The following is a 24,100-nucleotide window of genomic DNA, read 5'->3' as shown; positions in this document are numbered from 1 at the left end:
GAGGTATAATTCAAATTGAATAAAGGAACATATTATCTAGATTAAAGATAAATTAGTATAAATACTCAGTTCGGAGGTACGAACAAGGTATATATTTCTTCTTTTTCTTTTTTTTTTCAGTTACGCATCAGCCTGAGGATTGTATTGGTTTTAGGTTTCTATAACATGCTGGTATCATTGCCCCTCTTGCCTGGATTGTGCCTATCTGGTACCAATGAGGATAAAGCAAGCTTTTGCCTTTTTATTTTTGTTTCGTACCTATCTACCGTTTGAGTTACAATATTGTGTGTCTTAGTTTTGTGCATGTTATGATGTTTTGGTATTTTTTTTTGTTGTTGTTTTTGTTTTGAACCGCTGTAAAGACTTGTTATATTTGATTTTGGTATCAGGTCAAATATGCTATGGTTTTTTATTTCAATGAAATCGGTGATATATGCCACTATTTTTCAAAAAAAGAGTTACAATATTGTGGGGAGTTGCAAAGTAAACAACTCTCTGCTTAAAAAGAAAGGGACCTTTTGTTGATGGAAAGATTATACATCGGTGTTCCCTTTTTCGGGTAGTTTTGATGATGTAAATAAGAGTTCAATCAGCCTCAAAATTGGTGAAGATATAGGTGCTGCATCCTTAGATCAAGGGATCCAAATCTGCTCCTTTTTTGAGAAAAGGAGCACCCTTTTTTTCTTCAATCCGAACCGTTCAAAAATGATCAAACGGCTTCAATTACATATGATTCATTTTAATAGATTATATTGATATAAAAAAAATTAATTGAAGCCGTTTGATCGCTTTTGAACAGTTCGGATTGAAGAATAGGAGGGTGCTCCTTTTCTCAAGAAAAGGAGCAGATTTGAATCCTAGATCAAGAGGAGGTAAAGGATGAATGGTCTCCCCATGTACCAAATGAAGATTCTATTTGACAACTTTGACAAATTTTTCCCTAACTTAAGTGTCATTCATCAGCTGCATGCATTCAAACCAGAGCATGTGATACCCTCAATGCTTAAAGAGTTCAAAAACCCCAACTATGACCAAAAGAAAATACTCATCAAAGCTAAAAATGAAAAACTTCCTATTTTCCATGACATAGAGCACAGACAAAATATAGTACTACAACTTTTGACGACAAAAATTGCTTTAACAAGGTACACTAAAACAGAAGGCATATAGAGTGAATTGTATAGCTTTTAACTATTTATACAGTAATTTTCATATACCACGGTTTAACAATAAAAAAAGTCAAGAGAGTTGTCTTCAACTCTTCATCACATCCATTAGTTCGCCAAGGCATGCAACAAATGAAAAGAAAAATTGCATTTACAAAATTAGTTTAAAATATAAAGAGAACTTACAAAAATGAAAAGTAAATTAACAAAAATTTGTTGTTAATGATGGGAGGAAAAATGATCTATGTAGGAAGCTAGTAGTGTAGAAAACTAGAACCACAGACTTGTCCAAGGTGTAAGGGGAGCGAGTAAAATTCCAACATTACAAACAAGTTTCCACAAGTGGAGAGATGTGAGATCCAAAATTAAAGCCTCACATTCAAAATAGGCTTTTTCAAAATTATGCCTTTAAACAATTGTCATCGTCTAAACAGTCATAAAATGACGAACAAGCTTTATATATGCTGGACAAAATTAGGCTTAGAACTGTGCCTCAGCCCGCGTGTCTTAAACAACCACCTAACACCAAGAACGACTCATACAAAGAAGACTCACAAAAACAAAACCCCAAAACCATGCAAGCCAAAAACATGAGTCCAAAACGTCCAAATGAACCAAACAAGCAAAAAAGTGAATAAATACATCCAAATACAAATCTGTCCGAATACAAACCATATCCAAAAGCAAGATCACAACTCAAGCCTAAGAATAGGAAGCTAACTCCTCCAGAACCTTAGCTATCCTGCCCAAGTGCCCCTCAATCCGCTCCCTGCGAGATCGATCATGCATCAACATCGCAGTAAAACGGGCCCCAGCCTCCGCATGAGCACGAGAGCACTCCTGATGCAAAGATGAGTAAAAGGTAACTACCTCATACGCACCATCGAGGTCTCGCTCAAGCACAGTGATCAAACGAGCCGCATGCTCCAAAGCCTTGAGGCTGGCACCGACCGCCCCGAGGTGGGAGTGCCATGTCACCTCCTGGATAAATCGATGCTCGAGAAAACTAAGAGTCTGTTGGGCCTGTGTAAGATCCAACTCAATACTAGCCAGGGTCTGAGCATATTCGGAATAAGCCCTCCCCAGCAGCTGGTAGTCAGACCTGAGTCTCTGCCATGAGATCGACCCTACAAGTACTAAGCAGGGGGCTATATCACTTCCCGCAAGCTCAGCAAGCTGTGGAGCAAATCTGACAGAGTTGATCAATGAGACTCGAGAGATATCCACAGGGGGCAAGGGCAACCTAGCTCGAGCACAAGCTGTCCTCAACTCAGCCAACTGTCGAAACACTGACGCAGCTGGAGTATCTACAAAAGAAGAGATGACAGCAAGCTAAAGAACCAGATCAGGGAATAGTGCAAGTAAATAAAGAAAGCCAAAAGTACCTGTGGAGGAGACATGCCGAGGAACATCATCATAGCTGCATAGAATGTTGCATGCTGAGGCTTTTTCATCCAATAATTTTTCACCAGCACCTTTGGCTGATTTAACCCTGCATCAATTTAATTGTATAATCAATAATCATATCATCACTTGTACCATCAATTGTGTATTTAATGTAAATATGAGTTATTGTTTGTACATACTCAGTATTATCCATGTTAGAAGTGATTCGTTCAGAATCTGACTGAGCATACTGAAGCAAAGGAGGTATGGCATGCTCCATGTAAGGCAAGAACTCCTGGCCTAGACAATTAAGTTGTCCCATCCATGTCTAGATAATATTTAATTATATAGTTACATCATTATGTGGTATAAGATGAATACCACCTTAAATAGTTAAATCCTTTGAATTTTAGTTAAACAGAGGTTGAAAGGATTATATCTCCCCAAAAATAGAAGATTAAAACAAAATTAGAAATGACAGTAGGATGAGTTCCAATAGATAACTAGATTTTGAAATCCAGTGACACATTTACTCCTGGAAATGACATGACGCAGTCTATTCAAAAAAGTCAATTTATGTAAATATTTGGCGTAGATGGGAAAGAAAGTAACAGAGTATACTTTGAGCAGGTCGCCTGTAGCTGGCTCACGTGCCTCCATCTTCGCACCTTTGAATGACATCATCTCTTCTATCACCTGCAAGAAAATAGCATATTGGATCTTAGAATAATTAATGTTTGTGAAAAGAAGAAATTATGAACATAATCTGGCTGCGTACCTCTTTGGCATCATTCCTGAAAAGATCCTTTCCCAAACCTGTACCCATATAATATTTGCGTTGCACTGAATTGGCACAAAGCCTTCTGTCAGGGTCAACTTCAGAGATTTCAGGATTGAGAAAAAATTTCAGGTTTGGCATAGTATCCTTTCCCATGCACAAAGCCTTCTGTTGGGGACCTTTGAATGACATCATCTCTTCTATCACCTGCAAGAAAATAGCATATTGGATCTTAGAATAATTAATGTTTGTGAAAAGAAGAAACTATGAACATAATCTGGCTGCGTACCTCTTTGGTATCATTCCTGAAAAGATCCTTTCCTAGACCTTCACCGATATAATATTTGTGTTGCACTGAATGGGCACAAAGCCTTCTGTCGGGGTCAACTTCAGAGATTTCAGGATTGAGAAAAAATTTCAGGTTTGGCATAGTATAATTGTACATATTTTCAACATAAGAGATTCCCATGCACAAAGCCTTCTGTCGGGGACCTTTGAATGACATCATCTCTTCTATCACCTGCAAGAAAATAGCATATTGGATCTTAGAATCATTAATGTTAGTGATAAGAAGAAACTATGAACATAATCTGGCTGCGTACCTCTTTGGCATCATTCCTGAAAATATCCTTTCCGAGACCTGTACCCATATAATATTGGCGTTGCACTGAATGGGCACAAAGCCTTCTGTCGGGGTCAACTTCAGAGATTTCAGGATTGAGACAAACTTTCAGGTTTGGCATAGTATAATTGTACATATTTTGAACATAAGAGATTCCCATGCGTTCCTTTAGTAAAGTAGGAACAAATCCTAGAATCAGTAACGCATTATCTTGCACAACGCTGTTTCCTGCCTGAGTAAAGAAAAATGCGGACTACAGTTATATTGTCAAGTATTTAACCAAAAGGGACAGAAACTCATAATTCTTCAGAGTACGTACCTGTATCATCGTATATAACCCATCAAAAATTTCACTCAAGTAAATTTTAAAGATATCTTTACTGCACCAGCGCATGAAAAACCAAGCAGCCCAGGCGGCTTCCACCTGCAAATATAACCGCTACTCATTATTTAGCAATATCATGAGTAGCACAGAAAAACCTTAAATATCACATATGTCCTGGAAAAACCAGATTTGCCATTTATACTGCTACTAAATAATAAGAGATAATAAAATTTCCTCAACCAACCCTCCATTTATGTGCACATGATGAGGAAGAAAAGAGGCTCAATTTCTAATGATTGCGTTAAAAAACATATGAGAATTTTTAAGAAAAAAAAATAGTATGAGAATAGCCCACTAGCACATAGGAGATAATTGACTTGTTGACATTTTACAGTCACAATTAAATTAATTCCAATATACAAATGTAACAGCAGATGCACAAAAGCATGGCACTGAGAACTTGATAATAACTACATTCCTGAATATGGGGACAATCAAATCTCATGGCTTGGAGTAAAGCGGGGAATATTGTTTCATGGTATTGGTCCTCCAAATTGGGTTTCAGATGTACTAAAAGCTCACGCATCGCGGTTAGTGCAGCCCACTTGACCCTCGGGTGTTTGTCATTGAACAATGCCACAATCATATTCACAATTTGCTCCAGATGCTCTTTCAACGCCTGAATTCCAAAATTAATTTCCAACAGAAAATTGTTAAACTTTTGTACTTAGTAATTAATTAGGATAAGTTATGCAATTTCAAATACAATCATCAATGAAAACCCAAATCTCAAACCAAGTGAAGAAAAGGTTTACTGTTGCTGTATCAAAAAGGCAGCACACTAATATTATTAAATTTTACCTATGATACTAAAAGCAAAAGGCACAATAGAAATTAGTCACCCACCTAATCAGACCTAACACCATATCCAAATCATAAAACTACTAACATGTTACAAACCTCAACCCATCCTTTAGCTATCTCCTTGAGGAAAAACAAAGCCGCGTGCCGCTTCTTCCAATCAGAATCTCTCAGGTATCCCGGCAACAACATGATGAGCTCTGGTACAAGCAAATCTCCGCCCAGAGCAGCTGAAAGAGCGTTGGAGAATGTTTTGGCATATTTGAAGTTATTCTCCTCACCTGTATCCTTATCCTCATCATCTTCCAGGTATCCCGGAAACAACTTGATGAGCACAGGTACAAGCAAGTCTCCACCCAGAGCAGCTGAAAGAGCGTTGGAGAACATTTTGGCATCCTCACCTGTACCCTTATCCTCATCATCCTCCATGTCTGACAACATTTCCAATAGTATTGCAACAAATCGTCCCATAGAAGGTACTAACTGCTGTTCTACCATAACTGTTAGCCACAGTTACCCCGCCATAAACATAAAACAAATATGTGAGGGAAGAGAAAGAAATGTGATGCTATCTTTCCAAGCAGTAAGCAGGCTGCTAAAAACAAGAATGAGGAACAGAAATAACACCAAAATAGAGGATGCAATCTTGCCAATTTGCATGGCTTCATAGGTGATTGGTACAAGAGAAGTGCAAATATATACAGTGTGTGGAGATTAGACAAATCAAGATAGTACAGTTAATTCAATAAGAGAAAAATGAACATCTAAATTCATCACAAGAAACCACAGACACTTAATTTTCTGACAAGAGTATCTTAATGATCAACACATAGTTACAAATTACAAAATATAAGCATACAATAGTTACATACATCATTATGTTTGTAAGATAAATCGGTCTATGGTAGTCAACTCCTAGTGAATAATGAATACAACAACTAAATATGATAAACATCAAATTAGCAGTACCCGGTTCCTTCTTGGCAAGTGTAACCACGAGATTCACAGCCTCGCGTCTCAATTCTTTGTTTTCCTTATCAAACTCTGCGATATGCAACATGGCCTCCAGGACCTTAGACACGCAGGGAGAAATGAATTTGGGTTTAACAGCGATTAAATTGGTCAACGCTATGACAGCCTCTTTGGCAAGCTCTTGATGGCCACTAGTAAATGCTTGTTGTAAAACAGAAATCATGTCCGGTAACAGGTCTTGTAACTTTTTACAATCCTCAGAAGGAGGTACAATATGAATCAAGGTAATAGCAGCAAGTAAAGCTGCATTTCTCTCATCCGGATCATCGACACCGCTAAATTTACTATTTAAAGAGGAGCGAATCAATGATCGTAGCAAATCAAGTTGTGGAAGAATCGACTGCCATTTTATGAGGTGGCCAAGACGGGAAAAGATAAAGAGCGCCGATTCTCGCACCCGCGGCGATGTGGCAGTCAAGGACGAGTAAATTTCTGGCCAAGAATCGTCAGGTAACAAATATGAACCGAGTTCAATCGCGATATCTCGCAATGGTCCAAGAAGAGATCTTGTTTCTTCCTCGACCAAGGCATTAAAAAAATTGATCCAGATGAGGTCATCTCTCAGGCGGGATTTGATATCGGTGTTGAGGCGGGGCCAGAGTTCGGGGATAGGGCGGAGGAAATGGCGGAGGGCGACAGCAGCCTGGAAGCGGCGTTGGGAGTCAGTCGTCGGAGAGCAAATGATATCAAGGATGTATTTAAAGAATCCACTTGGATTTTCTGTGCACAACAAACTTAAACGCCTCTCCGTGTTGGCGTCGCTTACGTCTAATGGGGGCGGGGCCGGGCGTGGTGGCCGTGGTTTCTCTGACCTTAACATTTTCGTATAATGACTGAATGGGACAAGTCACAAGTAGGTGAGCTCTTTTGCACTTATAACCCGATGAATTCTTAGGACTGTTCGGTAACATCAAACTTTCATTAGAATGAGAATTTTTATATGAAAGTGAGAACTTTTATTTGTCAAAGCTAAAATCGTTTAATTTATGAAACTTTTTTATAATATAAGTGTTAGGTAAATATAAAATAATTATGTTAGATGTCAGAATGAGAATTTAACTTAAATTAATTTAATCTATTAAAATTAAGTGTTGTTAGTTTAATTATGTTTGTTTAATAATTTTTTATATAATTAAATTGTACTTGTTTAATTAATTTTAGCCTTTATATTATTGAATTGTATTTTTTTAATTGAATACTTGATTGTACGAATCCGACTCCGCTGTTTTTCTTTGACAAAAACAGCTTCCTACTTTTCTCTCATCTTAACCATTGAACTTTATCCAATGGTTTAAATTAGTTCTTCTATTATAACAATAATTTTTGGACCGCCTATCCTAGGCATTTGCTAAACCCGGAACGGGTAGAACCCGTTTTGCCCGGCCCGTACCCGTTACCCGTGGTACCCGTACCCGTTACCCGTGGTACCCGTACCCGTTGCCCAGGTACAAACGGGTAGACGGGTACGGGTAATAAACGGACCGGACAACCTAATTTGAAAAAAAACCCGTTATATCCGTACCCGTCTACCCGTACCCGTTACCCGTACCCATCTACCCGCATACCCGTACCCGTTACCCGTACCCGACCCGTTTCACTTCAAAAAAATTTGAATTTTTTTGAAAAAAACAGAAAAAAAAGGGAAAAAACAGAAAAAAAAAAAAAAAAAAAAAACCGGGCGGACCGGACCCGTACCCGGATCCGTACCCGCGGTACCCGTACCCGTCAATCCGCAACGGGTACGGGTAATAAACGGACCGGATAGAGGTTTTGGAAAAATTACCCGTCTACCCGTTACGGGTTTTACCCGTACCCGACCTACCCCTTTACCCGTCCTACCCGTTAGCAAATGTCTAGCCTATCCTTGCTCAAATGAATTGTGGAAAGTTTTCACGGGCCTCTCTCCCATACTTTTCACTAGCCTTCTCTCATTTATTCTTTTAAGTAGATAATTTATGAATAAGTCCCAGAAAGATAAGAAATTAAGAATTAGTAAAGAGTTAAATTTGGTCAAAGAAACACATATTTCCTGGTGCTTAAACATATTAAGAATATACTAAGAAAAAGACACAACTTAAACATTGTTTCATTAAAACTTTGGATATGACCTCGAATTCGGTTATTTGCTAATAAACCTCAAAACCAAAAACAGATTCACATATGAATCCTGTATTAATCTTTGCATACTAATATACCTAAATGCATTGGTACCGGTCCTAACCGCACCCAATAACTTACTCTTTTTTTAACATAAACGAATACAACCATCAATTGCTAGAGAAGAAAAATTACATTATTGTCCCTCAAAATCTTCGTAATATAAGAAATCAATAATGATAAGCACGTCAAAAAAAAAAATTTCTCGGAATTACACTTTTTTTTGTCGATTTTTTGCATTCCATATTCTGGAATTAGTCTTTTCACTCGTTTTCATAACCTTTTAATTACAAATTAGTTTTTTTTTTTTGTTAGAATCTGACTTATTCAACTCATTTTCCAATTTCCATATCACTCATTTTCAGCTCATTCTTCAAATAATCTGGCTTATTCATCTTCTTTTGATCAAATTACGCTTTTGTCAGAATCTTTTGATGAGAAATCAGCAATATTTTCTTTTTTTTGAATCTTTTAAATTGGTATTTAATCCTTGGTATCGATTTCACATTTTTTTTTTATTTCTCTCTCCGCTCCACAAGATTATCAGCTTATTGTATTAAATTGATATTTGACCCTTGCACCGATTTCACATGTTTGTTTTTATTTTTCTTTGCGCTGCACTGTAAGCTTGTGAGTATCGTGGCCTTCATAATCAAGTGGCGACCTTCTCCAATTAAAACAGTATTTTTAGGATACATGAATATCACAACTAGTTAAGCAAATTAAAAAGGAGGCTGTCTATAAATGTGTTTCATATTGTTCAGAGAGGATTGAACTCAATATCTCTTCATTAAATAGTAATAAATCATCTAATTGTATTTATGAATGTTTATTTTCTTTTGCAGGTTTTAACTGGTTTTCTTGTTTGCATTAATTTATTTTATTTTACTGCTTCATGTCTTCTTCTGATAAAACGTACAAACAATTTATGCGAGTAAAAAAAAACTAGTTACTAGTTCCAAGCCCTTGTACCGGTCCGGACCTTCTCCGTACCAGTACAAAAATTGAACATATGTCGCTGATATATTAAGCAGTCTGTTTTAATAAAAAGACTTAAATGCTTTTGCATATAATCTTTAAAACTATCATAGCATACGGGTGATTATCATATATGCACGCTTAAAGCTTGCTTATAATTTTCAATTTATAAGATAACCAGAAAAATCTAATTGATTTCGGGTTGAGTTGGTCCCAAAGAACATGATGGCAGTTCAATAAAAAAAATACAAAATATTGATAAAAAAATACAAAATATTGATAAAAAAAAGTTATTATATATTTCAATTATTTTGATTCTTCACAAGAGGCGCACCATCAGGGGAAAAAAAAATAGAGTTCCAAGTGAATGTATTTTTTCCCGATTTTTTTATTTATATCCATAAAATAAAAGGAATTTAAAAAAATAACCAAACGGGTTATGAAAATCGAAAAGTATCCAAACCGGTTAACGGTTAACCGGACCTTTTTTTTTTAATTTTTAAAGGTGGGGGTCATGCATTGGGGTGTGGGCACGTGAAAGAAGGTCCGGTTAGCAGTGAACCGGTTTTTTTTTTTTTTTTTTTAAAACAGAATTTTTTTTTGTATTAAAATATTAGAAATATTGAATATATTTCTTTGAAAATAGATGTAATACAATATAATTTGATTTATTAGAAAGACTGCAACAAATAGCCCGGATCAATATTTTTCAGATCGGATTTTTCGCAGCTGTAAGAAAAATTAATATATCTCTTTATGTGTTATTGAAAAAAATAAAAATACTTAGATTCCGAGTTATTGATCCCGGTTCAAAAGTCACTTCTATGTAATCTAGAAAATATTGTGATCCTTATAGGACATTTAATTTATAAAAAGTTGTATCTATTTTGAGAATTCTTTTTTAAAAACAATCATTAAATAAATTAAAGTTTTTGTTTTTTTTTCAAAAATAGATACAACTTTTCATAAATTAAATGTCCTAGAAGGATCACAATATTTTCTAGATTACATAGAAGTGACTTTTGAACCGGGATCAATAACTCGGAATCTAAGCATTTTTATTTTTTTCAATAACACATAAAGAAATATATTAATTTTTCTTACAGCCGCGAAAAATCCGATCTGAAAAATATTGATCCGGGCTATTTGTTGCAGTCTTTCTAATAAATCAAATTATATTGTGTTTCATCTATTTTCAAAGAAATATATTCAACATTTCTAATATTTTAATAAAAAAAAAATTTCTGTTTAAAAAAAAAAGAAAAAAAGAAAAGGAAAATGCACAAATCTGGTTAACCATTAACCGGATTCAAATCAAATTTCCGGTTAATGGTTAACCGGACTATTTCAATGGGTCCGGGAAACCAATAACCGGAAATTTGATTTGAGTCCGGTTAATGGTTAACCGGTTTGGGTAGTTTTGCAATTTCATTAGCTAGTTGGTTAGTTTTTTAAATTTATATTTTATTTTGGATATAAATAAAAAAATCGGTATTTTTTCCATAAAAATTGAAGAGAACAAGGACAAAATATTATAGTGAAATAGGAAATAAAATTTATATACCGAACAAGTATTAGAAAATATTTCTATAGACAAGTAATTTTTAAAATAATAACCATGGGAATCAACTCACCTAACAGGCCCTTAGGAGTGTGTGAGTCAAGGAAAGGGAAGAAAAAAAGAAGAGAAACAAAGATACAAAACTAAATAATTGAATATTTGGAGAGAGTAGTTCCTCTCTTACTTCTTCCATCTCTCTCTTTTTCTTTCTTTTTATTTGAAATTTGTGGAGCACACTCTTAGTGAGTCAGAATCTGCTGAGGTAACCAAATATTTTGAGTTTAGATCGGACCGTTAATAGAATGCACACATTCTTTAATATTCGTGACTAAGCATATCAGACGATCTGGATCTAAACTCGAAATTTCTGTTAGCATAGGTGATCTTAATTCATGCAGCTCTCCACCGGATAAGTTAAAGTTCTGTGTTAATCCGCCGATTTTTTTATTTAGAAAGTATACATTTTTATATTAAATATTTACAAAATATATTAAAAGCAATGAAATCCCAATTTTTTTTTTCTGCATATCTCAAGTGCATTTTTTTTTGTTTTCAAAGAAAAATGGGTCATTAATATTAGGGGTGAAAACAGATTCGGTAAACTCTGTCCGAACCCGCTCCATATTCGGATCGGATTCAAATTTGGATAAATGGATTCAGATAATTATTAAAGAAGACTAATTTAGATGGATCTGGATTCGGTTTTCCATCCACAAACGGAGCGGATATCCAATCTATCCGGAACTAAACGAAGCATATATTCATTACCCAATCCATTCCCCTTCTTCAAACTTCAAATGCTTCACGTGGGTTGTGTACTATATTCAAAATGATACTCTCTGTCTGCTCTTCACACCGAAATTTTTATTAATAGAAAAATAAATGAATAAATATCGATAATGGAGAAGGAAATTGTGTTTTTTTGATATCTAGAAAAAACGTGAGAACGTTATAAACTATCACGGCCAACTTAGCGAAAATCTAATTTCCCTTAACTAAACCGCGAGGAAAAATAAAACTCTGGACTTCATAGTCTATCACAGTCAGATGACTTCATAGTCTATTATGGCTAAAGGGCACAAAAAGAGAGTTCTGGACACGGCATACAAATGCCATGAACACCTCTGACGGTGATTTTATTTTGTTTTGTTTATGCCCCTTTGGCTGTGATGGAGTATGAAGGCCAGAATTTCCATGGCTATGATGGTCTATGAATGCCAATTTTTTTTCCCCGGTTTAATGAGTTTGTAATTAGATTTCGCTAAGAAGGTCGTGATAAACAATCACGTTCTTCTTAGATATATAAAAAAAAAAAATACACACACAATTTCTTTCTCCATTATCAATATTTATTTAATTATTTTTCTATTAATAAAAATTTCGGCTCTTCACATAGAGTGTACTATTTAGCTGCTTCACGTGGGTTTTTAACAAAGGCATCAATTCCAACTACTACTCTCTCTCCTCTCCATTCTCTACAACAAAAAGGTAATAACTTAATTGGAGAGTTATATAGTCTTGCCTCCTGCTTATTCTACCGTTGTGGGACTAACACAAAAAGAACATATCTGGAATGGGTCACAAAAAAGACTTGTATTATTGTATACTATTCAAGTGCTTCAGTGGCACTTAATTTAGGCGGATCATTGAAATTATATTGTTGTATTTAATTAAATTATAAACTAACTAAAATGATTTATTTATTTTAATATTTAAAATTGGTTAATTAGTACATGTATATATAACTCGATTATCCGATCGTATTCAAATTCGTATTCGTGGATTATTCATTCTGTATCTGTTTAAAACGGATTTAATTTTGAATGTTGATATTCATTTACTATTCGTATCCGCTCATTAAAAGACAAATACGAATATGATATCAACATTATCCGCTCCGTTTACACTCCTACTTTATTATTGCTCTCATAGTAAAAAATAGACATAAATGATTCTAAACTAGATGAGAGCCTCGTTTCGTTTTGGCAGTGACGATTGATACATGTTATAAAAATTGTTTGGTATATAAAAGGGTCGTAACAAAAACTGTATAGAATGTTAAAAGTGTAACAAAAGTTATACAAAAGATTGAGGGTACATGCACTCTAGAATAGCTAGAACAGTTACTATTTGAGAATAGTAGATGAGAACAATGATTTTTAGAAGAGTGTGAAAATAATGTTGATGTGGTGCTATTCGGAATAGCGAAAATATTGTTTGGATTAAACATTTAGAATAGCGATAGAGAGATTGAACATTTGAGAGAGCACCCATTGCTATTCCGACTTTTTATAGAAATAGTTGAATATGTTTGAATATACCAGAAGAGCGCTATTCTCGCTATACTCAGTACATCCAAACATACCCTGAAAGTATCAATTATACACAAAAGTTATACAGAAAATTTAAAGGATCCGTGCATTCTACCAACGGTCGGATAACTCAAAATATTCGGAATAGCTCAGCAGATTCGGACTCTACTTAAATCTAAAAACAAACACTCTTCCAAGAGTAACTCTTTAATTCATCATCGGCTGCCAAGTGCAAAGAGCAAAGAGCTCACTTGTGACTTTGTGTCAAGGGTAGACGTACCATTCCCGATGCCGCGTTTAGATTTGGAGAGCAAAAATAATCCAGATGGATTCTTTAGAAGTCTCCTTGACACCATCTGCTCTCTGGCGGAATCCAACCTCCGCTTAAAGACTGCTATCATCCTCCGCCATTACCTCCGCCGCATCCCCGAACTCTGGCCCCACCTCAACCCCGATCTCAAATCCCGCTTGAAAAATGACCTCATCAATTTTGTTAACGACAAGGTCAACGAAGAAACAAGATGTATTCTTGGAAACTTCCGAGGTGCCGTGATTGAACTCGGTTCATATTTGTTACCTAGCGATTCTTGGCCAGAACTGTTCTCGTACATATGTCGGGCGGTGAAGTCCACTTCGCCCCGGGTGCGAGAATCGGCGCTCTTTATCTTTTCCAAACTTGCCCACCTCATAAAATGGCACTTCATTATTCCACGCCTTGATTCGCTACACTCAATTATTCGCGGCTCTTTAAAAATTGAATTGAGCGGTCGGGATGCACCGAATGAGAGAGACGCAGCTTTACTTGCTGCTATTGCCTTGATTCGTATTGTACCTCCTGATGATGAGAATTATCAAATGTTACAATGCCTGTTATCGGACATCATTTCTGTTTTACGACAAGCATTTGCTGGTAACGACCAAGAGTTGGCCAAAGAGGCTGTCATAGGGTTGACCAATTTAATCTCTTTAAAACCCAAATTCATTTCTCCCTGCTTGTCGAAGGTCCTGGAGGCCATGTTGTATATTGCAGAGTTTGATAAGGTAAACAAAGAATTGAGATGCGAGGCCGTGAAGCTCGTTTTTATACTTGTCAAGAAGGAACCGGGTACTGCTAATTTGATGTTTATCATATTTAATTGTTGTATTCATTATTCAGTAGACTGATTTATCTCACAAACATAATGATGTATATAACTCTTGCATGCTTATATTTGTAATTTGTAACTATGTGTTTCTTGTGATGAATTAAGTGTCTTCTCAGCAAATTAAGTGTCTGTGATTTCTTGTGATGAATTTAGTTGTTCTTTTTTCTCTTATTGAATTGTACTATCTTGAAATGTCTATTTGCACTTCTCTTGTACCAATCACATCTGAAGCCATGCAAATTGGCAAGATAGCATCCTCTGTGTTGGTGTTATTTCTGTTCCTCATTCTTCTTTTTAGCAGCCTGCTTACTGCTTTGACAGATAGCATCCCATTTCTTTCTCTTTTCTCACATATTTGTTTTATTTTTTTCTGGCGGGGTTATTGTGGCTAACAGTTATGGTAGAACAACAGTTAGTACATTTTCTGGATCGGCTTGTTGCAATACTATTGAAAATGTTGTCAGACATGGAGGATGATGAGGATAAGGATACAGGTAAGGATGCCAAAATATTCTCCAACGTTCTTTCAGCTGCTCTGGGCGGAGATTTGCTTGTACTAGAGCTCATCAAGTTGTTGCCGGGATACCTGAGAGATTCTGATTGGAAGAAGCGGCACGCGGCTTTGTTTTTCCTCAAGGAGATAGCTAAAGGATGTGTTGAGGTTAGTAACATGTTAGTAGTTCTATGATTTGGATATGGTGTTAGGTCTGATTAGGTGGGTGACTAATTACTATTGTGCCTTACTAAGTACAAAAGTTCAACAATTTTCTGTTGGAAATTAATTTTTGAATTCAGGCGTTGAAAAAGAACCTGGAACAAATTGTGAAAATGATGGTGGCATCGTTCAAAGACAAACACCCGAGGGTCATGCGGGCTGCACGATTTGCGATGTGTGAACTTTTAGTAGATCTGAAACCCGATTTGGAGGACCAATACCATGAAAAAATATTCCCCGCTTTACTCCAAGCCATGAGATTTGATTGTCCCCATATTCAGGAATGTAGTTGTGCCATACTTTTTTGCATCTGCTATTACATTTGTATATTGGAATTAATTTATTTCATGACTGTAAAATGTCAACATGTCAAATATCTCCTATGTGCTAGTGGGCTATTTGCATACTATTTTTTATTTTTATTTTTTTAAAAAAATCTCTTTTTTTTTTTAATGCAAACAATAGAAATTGAGCTCTTCTCTTCCTCATCATGTGCACATAAATGGAGGGTTAGTTGAGGAAATTTTGTTATCTCTTATTATTTAGAAGCAGTATAAATGGCGAATCTTATTTTTCCTGGACATGTGATATTTAAGATTTTTCTGTGCTACTCATGATATTTCTGAATAATGAGTAGCGGTTATATTTGCAGGTGGAAGCCACCTGGGCTGCTTGGAATTTTATGTGCTGGTGCAGTGAAGATATCTTGAAAATTTACTTGCATAATTTTTTTGATACGGCATATACGGTGATACAGGTATGTACTCTGTGAAGAATTATGAGTTTTTTTCCATTTTGGTTAAATACTTAACAATATAATTGTATTCCACCATTTTGCTTTACTCAGACAGGAAACAGGGTTGTGCAACACAATGCATTACTGATTCTAGGACTTCTTGCTACTTTACTAAAGCACACACATCTATATGTTGAAACTATATACAAATATATTATGCCAAAGCTGAAACATTTTCTCAAAGCTGAAATCTCTAAAGCTGATCCCGACAGAAGGCTTTGTGCCAGTTCAGGGCAATGCATCTATTATATTGGTACAGGTCTAGGAATGGGTCATTTCAGGAATGATGCCAAAGAGGTATGCAGCCAGATTATGTTCATAGTTTCTTCTTTTCACAAACATTAATTATTCTAAAATCCAGTGTGCTATTTTCTTGCAGGTGATGGAAGAGATGATGTCATTCAAAGGTGCTAAGATGGAGGCACGTGATCCAGCTACAGGCTCCCTGCTCATAGTATACTCCGTTACTTTCTTTCCTATCTCTGCCAAATATTTACATAAATTGACTTTCTGAATAGAGCACGTCATGTGATTACCAGGAGTAAATGTCTTACTGGATTACAAAATCTAGTTATCTATTGGAACTAATCCTACTGTCAATTCTAATTTTGTTTTATTCTATTTTTTGGGAAATATATAATCCTTCCGACCTCTGTTTAACTAAAAGTCAAAGGATTTAGGTGGCATTTATCTTAATAACACATAATGATGTAACTATATACTTAAATATTATCTAGACATGGACGAGACTACTTCAATGTCTAGGCCGGGATTTCTTGCCTTGCATGGAGCTTGTCATGCCTCCTTTGCTTCAGTATGCTCAGTCAGATTCAGAACTAATTGTTTCTTCATCTAACATGGATAATACTGAGTATGTACAAAACAATAACTCATATTTACATTAAATACACAATTGGTGGTATAATGGATGATATGATTATTGCAGATATTGATTATACAATTAAATGGATACAGGGTTAAAACAGGCAAAGGTGCTGGTGAAAAATTATTGGATGAAAAAGCCTCAGCATGTTACATGCTATGGTGCTATGCTGATGAGCTCAAGGAGGATTTCTATCCTTGGATAGACAAGGTTTTTCTCCTTATTTCCTTTTTCTTTTGTTTTTAATGCAAATTAGCACAGTAGTCTGATCTCTGCATACTACACTACTCTTAATAGTTTTTATTTAAATGCAGGTTGCTCGTCTCTTATTACCTTTTCTGAAAATTAAATTCCACAAGAATGTCAGGAAAGCTACTATTTCAGGTTTGTTCTTTTTGTATTGCCTGTTCATCTTTATATTTCTCTGAATTGCTTGCTTTGTAGACTGATATTTTTCTATTCAACATTTCATTTAGCAATGTCAAAGCTCCTATGCTCAGCCAAATTGGCGGTTCAGAAGGAAAAACCATGTGTGGCAGTTAAACTGCTCTGTGTGATATCTAATTCTCTAATTGAAGCTATGCATGAGGTTACACAAGGCTTTTCCTATAATTTTCTTTTATTCACTGCACCAGTTTACTAAAATAACAGAAAACTTGGATAATTATTTATAGGAAGATGACAAAGAACTGTGTTGTGAAATGGTGAAGTCTTTGGTGGATTGCATTTCAGGTTCAGTTCTTTCATTAGACAAGTCTGTTCTTCTGTTCTTCTAGTTTTCTACACTACTAGCTTCTTAAATCATTTTTCCTCTCCATCAGCTATAAAAATCTTGAAGAAGGTCATGTGATAGGCATAGTGAAAGAAATGAAGATTTTGACCATGGAGAGTATATTTTTGGAGAGAAAAGAAGTAAGAGCTGTGAATTATAAGCACAAGTATCTACTGCTAATCAAGTATGTACTTTTATTTTTTAATTGTTTGTTAAACTTTTTTGTGCACTTGTGTATTTAACATTGTATTTTTGTCTCTTTCTTTATTTACTGTGTACAGATTGCTAAGTGTTTAGTTATACTCATCAAAACCTTGAAGGGATCTCCTCTTTATGGTACATTTTCTTATCTTTCTTTGGATTTCTTTCTCTTTCTTTGGTTTGCAAGAAAGAGGGTCATGACAAGCGCAATTGCCCTCAGTTGAAAGTGATAACTCCCATCATTAACAACAAGATTATGTTAATTTACTTTCATTTATGCAAGTTTTCTCTCTTTATTTTAAACTAATTTTGTTAATGCGAATTTTCTTTTCATTTGTTGCATGCCATGGCGAACTAAAGGATGTGATGAAGAATTGAAGACAAAATTCTCTTTGACCTTTTTTTTGTTAAAAGCTATACAATTCACTGTATATGCCTTCTGTTTTAGTGTACCTAAGATGTTAAAGCATTTTTTTTGTTTGTCGAAAGTTGTAGTACTATATTTTGTCTATACTATATGTCATGGCAAATAGGAAGCTTTTCATTTTTAGCTTTGATGAGTATATTTTCTTTAGGTCATAGTTGGGTTTTTTTTTTTAAACTCTTCAAGCATTGAGGGTGTCACATGCTCTGGTTTGAATGAATGCAGCTGATGAATGACACTGAAATTTGGGAAATAATCATTTTTAAGTGAATACCGAAATATAATCTTAGTAGAAAAGACATTTAACATTGTAAATATTATATGAAATTTAAGGGGGGAATAATGGACCTAAAAATTATCTTTAGTTTTGGGAGAATAATCACAATACTATTTTTGAGGTTAACGGGAGAACAGAAGATATGACTGGCAAGTAGCAAAACAGTAGAGATAGAAAAGATGGCAAGATAAATGAGTTGCTCTCAATATAAGAATCAAAGAGTGAGTCTATGGTACTATGCATATCACGGGTTGTTACCGTGCTACGGCTCTATATTCGAGTTTTCAAATCCTAACGGTCGATCCGAACCGTTCATCTTGTTCTCCATATTAATATGTGTTTGGAGACCAAATTTTACATTTTTTGAAAATTTTTTACTATTTTTTTAGATATTTAGAAAATCACTTGATCTGAAAATTCTGGACCATCCAAAAACAGTGATTTTCAATAAATCTAAACAAATAGTAAAAAAATTTCAAAAAATGTAAAAGTTGGTCTCCAAACACATATTAATACGGAGAACAAGATGAACGGTTCGGATCGACCGTTAGGATTTGAAAACTCGAATATAGAGCCATAGCACGGTAACAAATCGTAATATGCATAGTACCATAGACTCACTCAAGAATCAAATGATAAAGTGAAATCCATATTACCTGAGCTTCACTGTTTGATTTCAAATTTTCAAAAAGGAACTCATGAAAGAGTTGTATGTGCTATTGCCTCCCTTTTAATTAAAAATATCGACAGATAGGTATTGACCATGTCGACACCCTGATCCGTGAACTCTTTTACCCCCTCTGCATTTTGTGCAAGGGAAGATCATCCATCCTTTACCGATCTTGATCTAAGGAGGCACCACCTATATCTTACCAATTTTGAGGCTGATTGAACTCTTATTTACATCATCAAAAGTCAAAACTACCCGAAAAAGGGAACAACGATGTATAATGATCTTTCCATCAACAAAATGTCCCTTTCTTTTTCTTTAATTCACAAAAACAGTATGAATTCATCAACCAGCTGGCCATTTTCGAAAAACCCATGTAATGAAGTGTTAAAAAAAAATGTTGAAACAGGAATTCCTTTATAAACCATTTTCTCAAATAACTTGCACATCTCATCAAGCAGAGAGTTGTTTACTTTGCAACTCCCCACAATATTGTAACTCAAACGGTAGATAGGTACGAAACAAAAATAAAAAGGCAAAAGCTTGCTTTATCCTGATTGGAACTGGAGAGGCACAACCCAGGCAAGAGGGCAAATGATGCCAGCATGTTATAGAAACCTAAAACCAATGCAATCCTCAGGTTGATACGTAAATGAAAAAAACAAAGAAGAATAAATATATACCTTGTTGGTACTTGGTACCACGTACCGAACTGAGTATTTATACTCATTTATCTTTAATCTAGAAAATATGTACCTTTAATCAATTTGAATTATACCTCTATATATAGTAACCTTTATTTCAACTGATTCAGACTGGTATTTAACCAGTAGATTGATTTATATCCATACGAAAATTTTCGGATTTTACGGAAACATTTTACATTTTTACTTGATTTAAACGTAAAGGGTCGTTCATCAACTCTATCAAGTCACATCATCTTCTTTCCAAAAATATAAATTACGTATAAAATTCAAATTTATATTTATGGAAATTATACAGAGTTCACACTTTACGCTAATAGAGTTGATGTGACGAATCTGAACGAATTTTCCAAACACTCATGTAAGCAGTAAGCTAATTCTAGTTGTAATTGATCTATTACTCAAGCACCAAAATTTCAAAATTCAGTTTGCTTTTTGCAAATTTTCTAATATGCGTTCTTTACAAAAATTGCTAAATTAATGGAATTCTGTAGTATATATATACCCCTTGGATCTATCACAACGACTGTTCGTCCAATGTTAAGTTGATTAATTACTGAATTACATGATATCTTGACTGTAGTAAATAAATTTCCAAAAGACTTGTATCAAAGTACCAAAGTAAGATAATTAAATTATCATAATATTTCCCTTAGCTCTTCAGAAAAAAAAATTATGATATAAACTATAAACATATAGGCAAACATTATTGACTCAAAAATCATTGCCAAGTGCTAACCAGTTCTCCAGAAAAGTTATTACACAAACATACAAAGGAAAACATACCTCTCAAAAAGAAGATAATTGTATCTTAAGAAATTTTGTTAACCAGGGTTTGAATTTAAAGCAGTAATTATTATATTTTCAATCTAAATACTAAAAATAGAATAGAAAAAAAAAAGAATTGTCAATTTTTGCAAAAAAAAAAATTAAAGTAACTTATATGAGCCCCGATAAAAATAAGAAGTTTTCTTCATATTGGAGAATTCAATCTTCATTGTTGCATGCTTAATTCTGCACTAGTAATACAATTTAATATAACAAAAAATAGTCTGAAAATTATGTATGAAATTTTATTGTTAGTAAAGTTTTTATTTTACTTGATATAAACTTGCTAACTTATAAGGCTAGCTAATATATAACATATTCACAGTCATCAATTATGTTTCTCTATATTATGAATTTTTTTTGAGGAAAAATAAGAATGGAGCTCTCCTTTGATTGATTTCTCTACACTATGAATTAACTGCTTCACTTTAATCTCCTTTTCCAACATTTGTTGCAAATTATATCAGAGGTTTACAACTGGTACAGAAATTCGGAGAATAATTATGTCAAACGAATGTGACATAATCAAAACCTAACTTGACTAGTTGCATGTAACTATTTTTTTTTTCGGGTTTTAAATTAGTTAATTGAAGAAAATAAAATGCTAAAATGTAAAAAAAAATTCATCACACAACCTATATATCACGTAATAGCACTTTTGAAAATCAACAAGAAATACTCATCAGCTTCCAATTACTAATAGAATGGAAAGAAGTTAATGGAAAATTCATCAAAAAAAAATAAACTTAATTATTAATATCGAAATATAACTGATATATACAAAGTACAATACAAAGGAAATCATACCTCTCAAAAAGAAGAAAATTGTATCTATAATCTTTTGTTAACCAGGATTCGAATTTAAGGCAGTAATTATTCTATTTTCATTCAAACATTAAAAATAGTATAAAAAAAGCTTGTCAATTTTATTGTAAACAGTATTTAAACCAACTTATGTGGGCCCGATAAAAATAAGAATTTTCCTTCAAATAGGAGAATTTAATTTCATCGATCGTTGCTTCTGCACTAAGTAAATTAATTTAATATAACAAAAAATAGCCCGGAAATTATGTATAAAATGATAGTCGGAATTTTATTGTTTAGTAAAGTTCTTGTTTTACTGGATATAAACTTGCAACTATATAAGGCTAAGTATAACATATTCATGTCATCAATTATGTTTCTCTACACTATGAATTAACTGCATGCTTCAATTCAACCTCCTCTTCCAACATTTGATTCAAATTAATACCGGAGGCTTAATTACAACTGGGACAAAAATTCAGAATATAGTAACGTCAAGCGAATTGATAATCATGTCACGTCACATGTGATGACAATATTCGTGACGTCATCACATCTAACATAACTAGTCATATGTAATTATTTTTTCGGATTTTAAATTAGTTCATTGAAGAAAATAAAAAAAATTCTTAGAAGATATGAATTTTTTTATATAACTAATTAAAATATAGAAACAATGCTGCAAAAATTTGTCACACGGCTTATCATGTAGTGTAATGTACTGTGTAATTTTCGATCAAAGAAATTAAGATACATGATTTAGAATCATGAGGAGGGTTCAAATGCATCCAAATTTTTGTGCATCCAAATGCACTCTATCTTTCAAATCCTTTTTCTCTATTTTCAAAGTCCGAATAGTCAATCCGAATTGTAAGATGCGATCTATATATTAAGATGTGCTTGGAGACCAAATTTTACATTTTTGGAATTTTTTTACTATTTATTAAGCCACTTTGAAAATCACTGATTTTACATTTTCTGGACCATTGGATCAACGATTTTTAAAGTGGTTTAATAAATAGTAAAAAACTTCCAAAAACTGTAAAATTTGGTCTCCAAAAACATCTTAATATATAGATCGCATCTAATGATTATGATTGACTATTTGGACTTTGAAAACAGAGAAAAAGGATTTGAAAGATATGATGTATTTAGGTGCACAAAAATTTAGGTGCATTTGAACCCTCCTCTAGAATCATATCACGTGAACAACAAATATGACATGACGTACCTGAATGGAAGCAATAACGCTTTTGACTAATTTCCTTCACTATCCTCACTCATCAGTACTGAGTTCCCGCAATTAGAGAATTGAATCAGAATGGGACAGTGATCTGCGCTGTTCTTTGTTGGAACTGCTCTGAACCGTCCGATCTAAATCAGATTATAACATCTGCCAAGAGCTTTAGCCGTAGAGCTCAAACGGAAGACTTGATCAACTTGTAGGATCCGTATCCTCCCAGGTACCTGACTCAAGACAATTGAAACGGACGGCTCAGATTTACTCTCAGCCGGTTGGGATGTGGGATGATAGAGGGGGCATGATTATTTGTGCTTTGAGATGCGTGCCAATTCATTTTCGGACCGTCCGATTCAAGTCTACTCAGTCAGGTAACCTGAGGGGATACGAATTCCAACTTATAGGGGTGAAAATAAAGAAAGATCACGGCTCGTGGCTCGCTCAAGCTTTGTTTGAAAACGAGCGAGCCACGAGCAACTTTTTTTAGCTCGAATTTTAATATTGACTTGTTCGTGGATCTCTTGTTTTGAAAATGAGCGAGCCACCAGGCACCAGCTACGTTTAGCTTGGCTTATCACCGGGTGGCAAAAAAGTACACAGTTTGTGGCTCGCTCGTTTTTTATTCGGTCTGAAAATGAGCATGTCATGAGCCACCTTTTTAGCTTGATCTAATGTTGGCTTGCTCGTGGCTCCTTTATTTTTAAAATGAGCAAGCCATGAGCTATGTCTAGCTAGTCTCGTTACCAGCCGAGTGGCAAAAAAAGCACACAATTCGTGGCTCGCTCAGAAAAAAAAACTTGCTCGTTTCTGATTCAGTCCAAATATGAGCGAGACACGAGCCATTTTTTTTTAGCTTGAATTCTAATGTTAGCTCACTTGTGACTCATTTGTTGTAAAAATAAGTGAGCCACAAACTACATCTAACTCAGCTCATTACCAACCAGGTGGCGAAAAAACAAACAGCTCGTGGCTCGCTCGTTTTTAATTCGATCCGAAAACGAACGAGCCACAAACTACTTTTTTAGCTTGAACTCTAATGTTGACTCGCACGTGGCTCTCATGTTTTGAACTCTAAGCCACGAGCCACCTTTTTCTACCAAGATGAAACATATATATATATATATATATAGAGGTGGGCTACGGTGAGTTGCGAAGTAAAACGCGTTTCTACTTCACGCCGTATTTTTATTTTGAAAGTCCAAACGACCGATCCGAACCGTTAGATGTTTAATCCATATTGAAATGTGCTTGGAGACCAAATTTTACATTTTTTGGAATTTTTTTACTATTTATTAAGCATTTTTGAAAATTGCTGTTTTGCTATGAACAGTAAAAAAACAGTAAAATTTTCTGGACCATCAGATCAGCGACTTTCAAAATTGCTTAATAAATAGTAAAAAAATTCCAAAAAATGTGAAATTTGGTCTCCAAGCACATTTCAATATGAAGAACAAGATGAACGG

At 34.7% G+C, this 24,100-nt stretch overlaps 2 protein-coding genes and 1 long non-coding RNA gene across 4 annotated transcripts in view; 1 reads left to right on the top strand and 2 right to left on the bottom strand.

Annotated features, from left to right (window-relative positions):
- LOC144546693 (uncharacterized) overlaps positions 1–14,620 on the bottom strand; it is a 29,455-nt gene extending 14,835 nt beyond the window's left edge. Inside the window, exon 1 of the long non-coding RNA XR_013508859.1 lies at positions 14,547–14,620. This is a non-coding gene — a long non-coding RNA (uncharacterized LOC144546693). The remainder of the gene's footprint in view (positions 1–14,546) is intronic.
- LOC144546886 (uncharacterized) lies at positions 1,668–5,651 on the bottom strand. Of its 2 annotated transcripts, XM_078295473.1 has the most exons (11): positions 5,540–5,651; positions 5,238–5,419; positions 4,749–4,956; positions 4,272–4,369; positions 3,933–4,184; positions 3,620–3,850; positions 3,331–3,537; positions 3,174–3,248; positions 2,753–2,880; positions 2,552–2,658; positions 1,668–2,473 (listed from the first exon to the last, which is right to left on the bottom strand). In XM_078295473.1, exons 1-11 carry the CDS (start codon positions 5,634–5,636, stop codon positions 1,869–1,871), a joined length of 2,190 nt encoding a protein of 729 aa, XP_078151599.1. In that variant the 5' UTR covers positions 5,637–5,651; the 3' UTR covers positions 1,668–1,868. The 2 variants fall into 2 exon arrangements, with proteins under 2 accessions (XP_078151599.1, XP_078151600.1); XM_078295474.1 differs by lacking the exon at positions 3,331–3,537 and having other exon boundaries at positions 1,672–2,473.
- LOC144546690 (uncharacterized) lies at positions 13,433–18,344 on the top strand. The gene is made up of 13 exons (XM_078295225.1): positions 13,433–14,984; positions 15,119–15,326; positions 15,698–15,795; positions 15,886–16,131; positions 16,214–16,288; positions 16,572–16,705; positions 16,810–16,927; positions 17,032–17,101; positions 17,194–17,306; positions 17,392–17,449; positions 17,539–17,673; positions 17,771–17,825; positions 18,051–18,344. Exons 1-11 carry the CDS (start codon positions 14,721–14,723, stop codon positions 17,565–17,567), a joined length of 1,413 nt encoding a protein of 470 aa, XP_078151351.1. The 5' UTR covers positions 13,433–14,720; the 3' UTR covers positions 17,568–17,673; positions 17,771–17,825; positions 18,051–18,344.
- The last annotated feature ends 5,756 nt before the right edge of the window (positions 18,345–24,100 follow it).

Source organism: Carex rostrata, chromosome 30 (genome assembly GCF_964058835.1).
Source record: "Carex rostrata chromosome 30, lpCarRost1.2, whole genome shotgun sequence".
NCBI lineage: Eukaryota > Viridiplantae > Streptophyta > Magnoliopsida > Poales > Cyperaceae > Carex > Carex rostrata.
This window is presented reverse-complemented; position numbering and strand designations above follow the sequence as displayed.

Bases quoted from the DNA above. Each gene is read 5' to 3' on its own strand.
- LOC144546886 (XM_078295473.1), bottom strand. From the start codon at position 5,636: ATGGTAGAACAGCAGTTAGTACCTTCTATGGGACGATTTGTTGCAATA. The intron at 5,420-5,539 runs GTGAGGATGCCA...ATAAGGATACAG, and splicing joins TGATGAGGATAAGGGTACAG to GTGAGGAGAATAACTTCAAA. The intron at 4,185-4,271 runs GTACGTACTCTG...TTCTTTACTCAG, and splicing joins GGTTATATACGATGATACAG to GCAGGAAACAGCGTTGTGCA.
- LOC144546690 (XM_078295225.1), top strand. From the start codon at position 14,721: ATGGTAGAACAACAGTTAGTACATTTTCTGGATCGGCTTGTTGCAATA. The intron at 15,327-15,697 runs GTTGTGCCATAC...TGCAGGTGGAAG, and splicing joins TCCCCATATTCAGGAATGTA to CCACCTGGGCTGCTTGGAAT. The intron at 17,450-17,538 runs GTTCAGTTCTTT...CCTCTCCATCAG, and splicing joins TTTGGTGGATTGCATTTCAG to CTATAAAAATCTTGAAGAAG.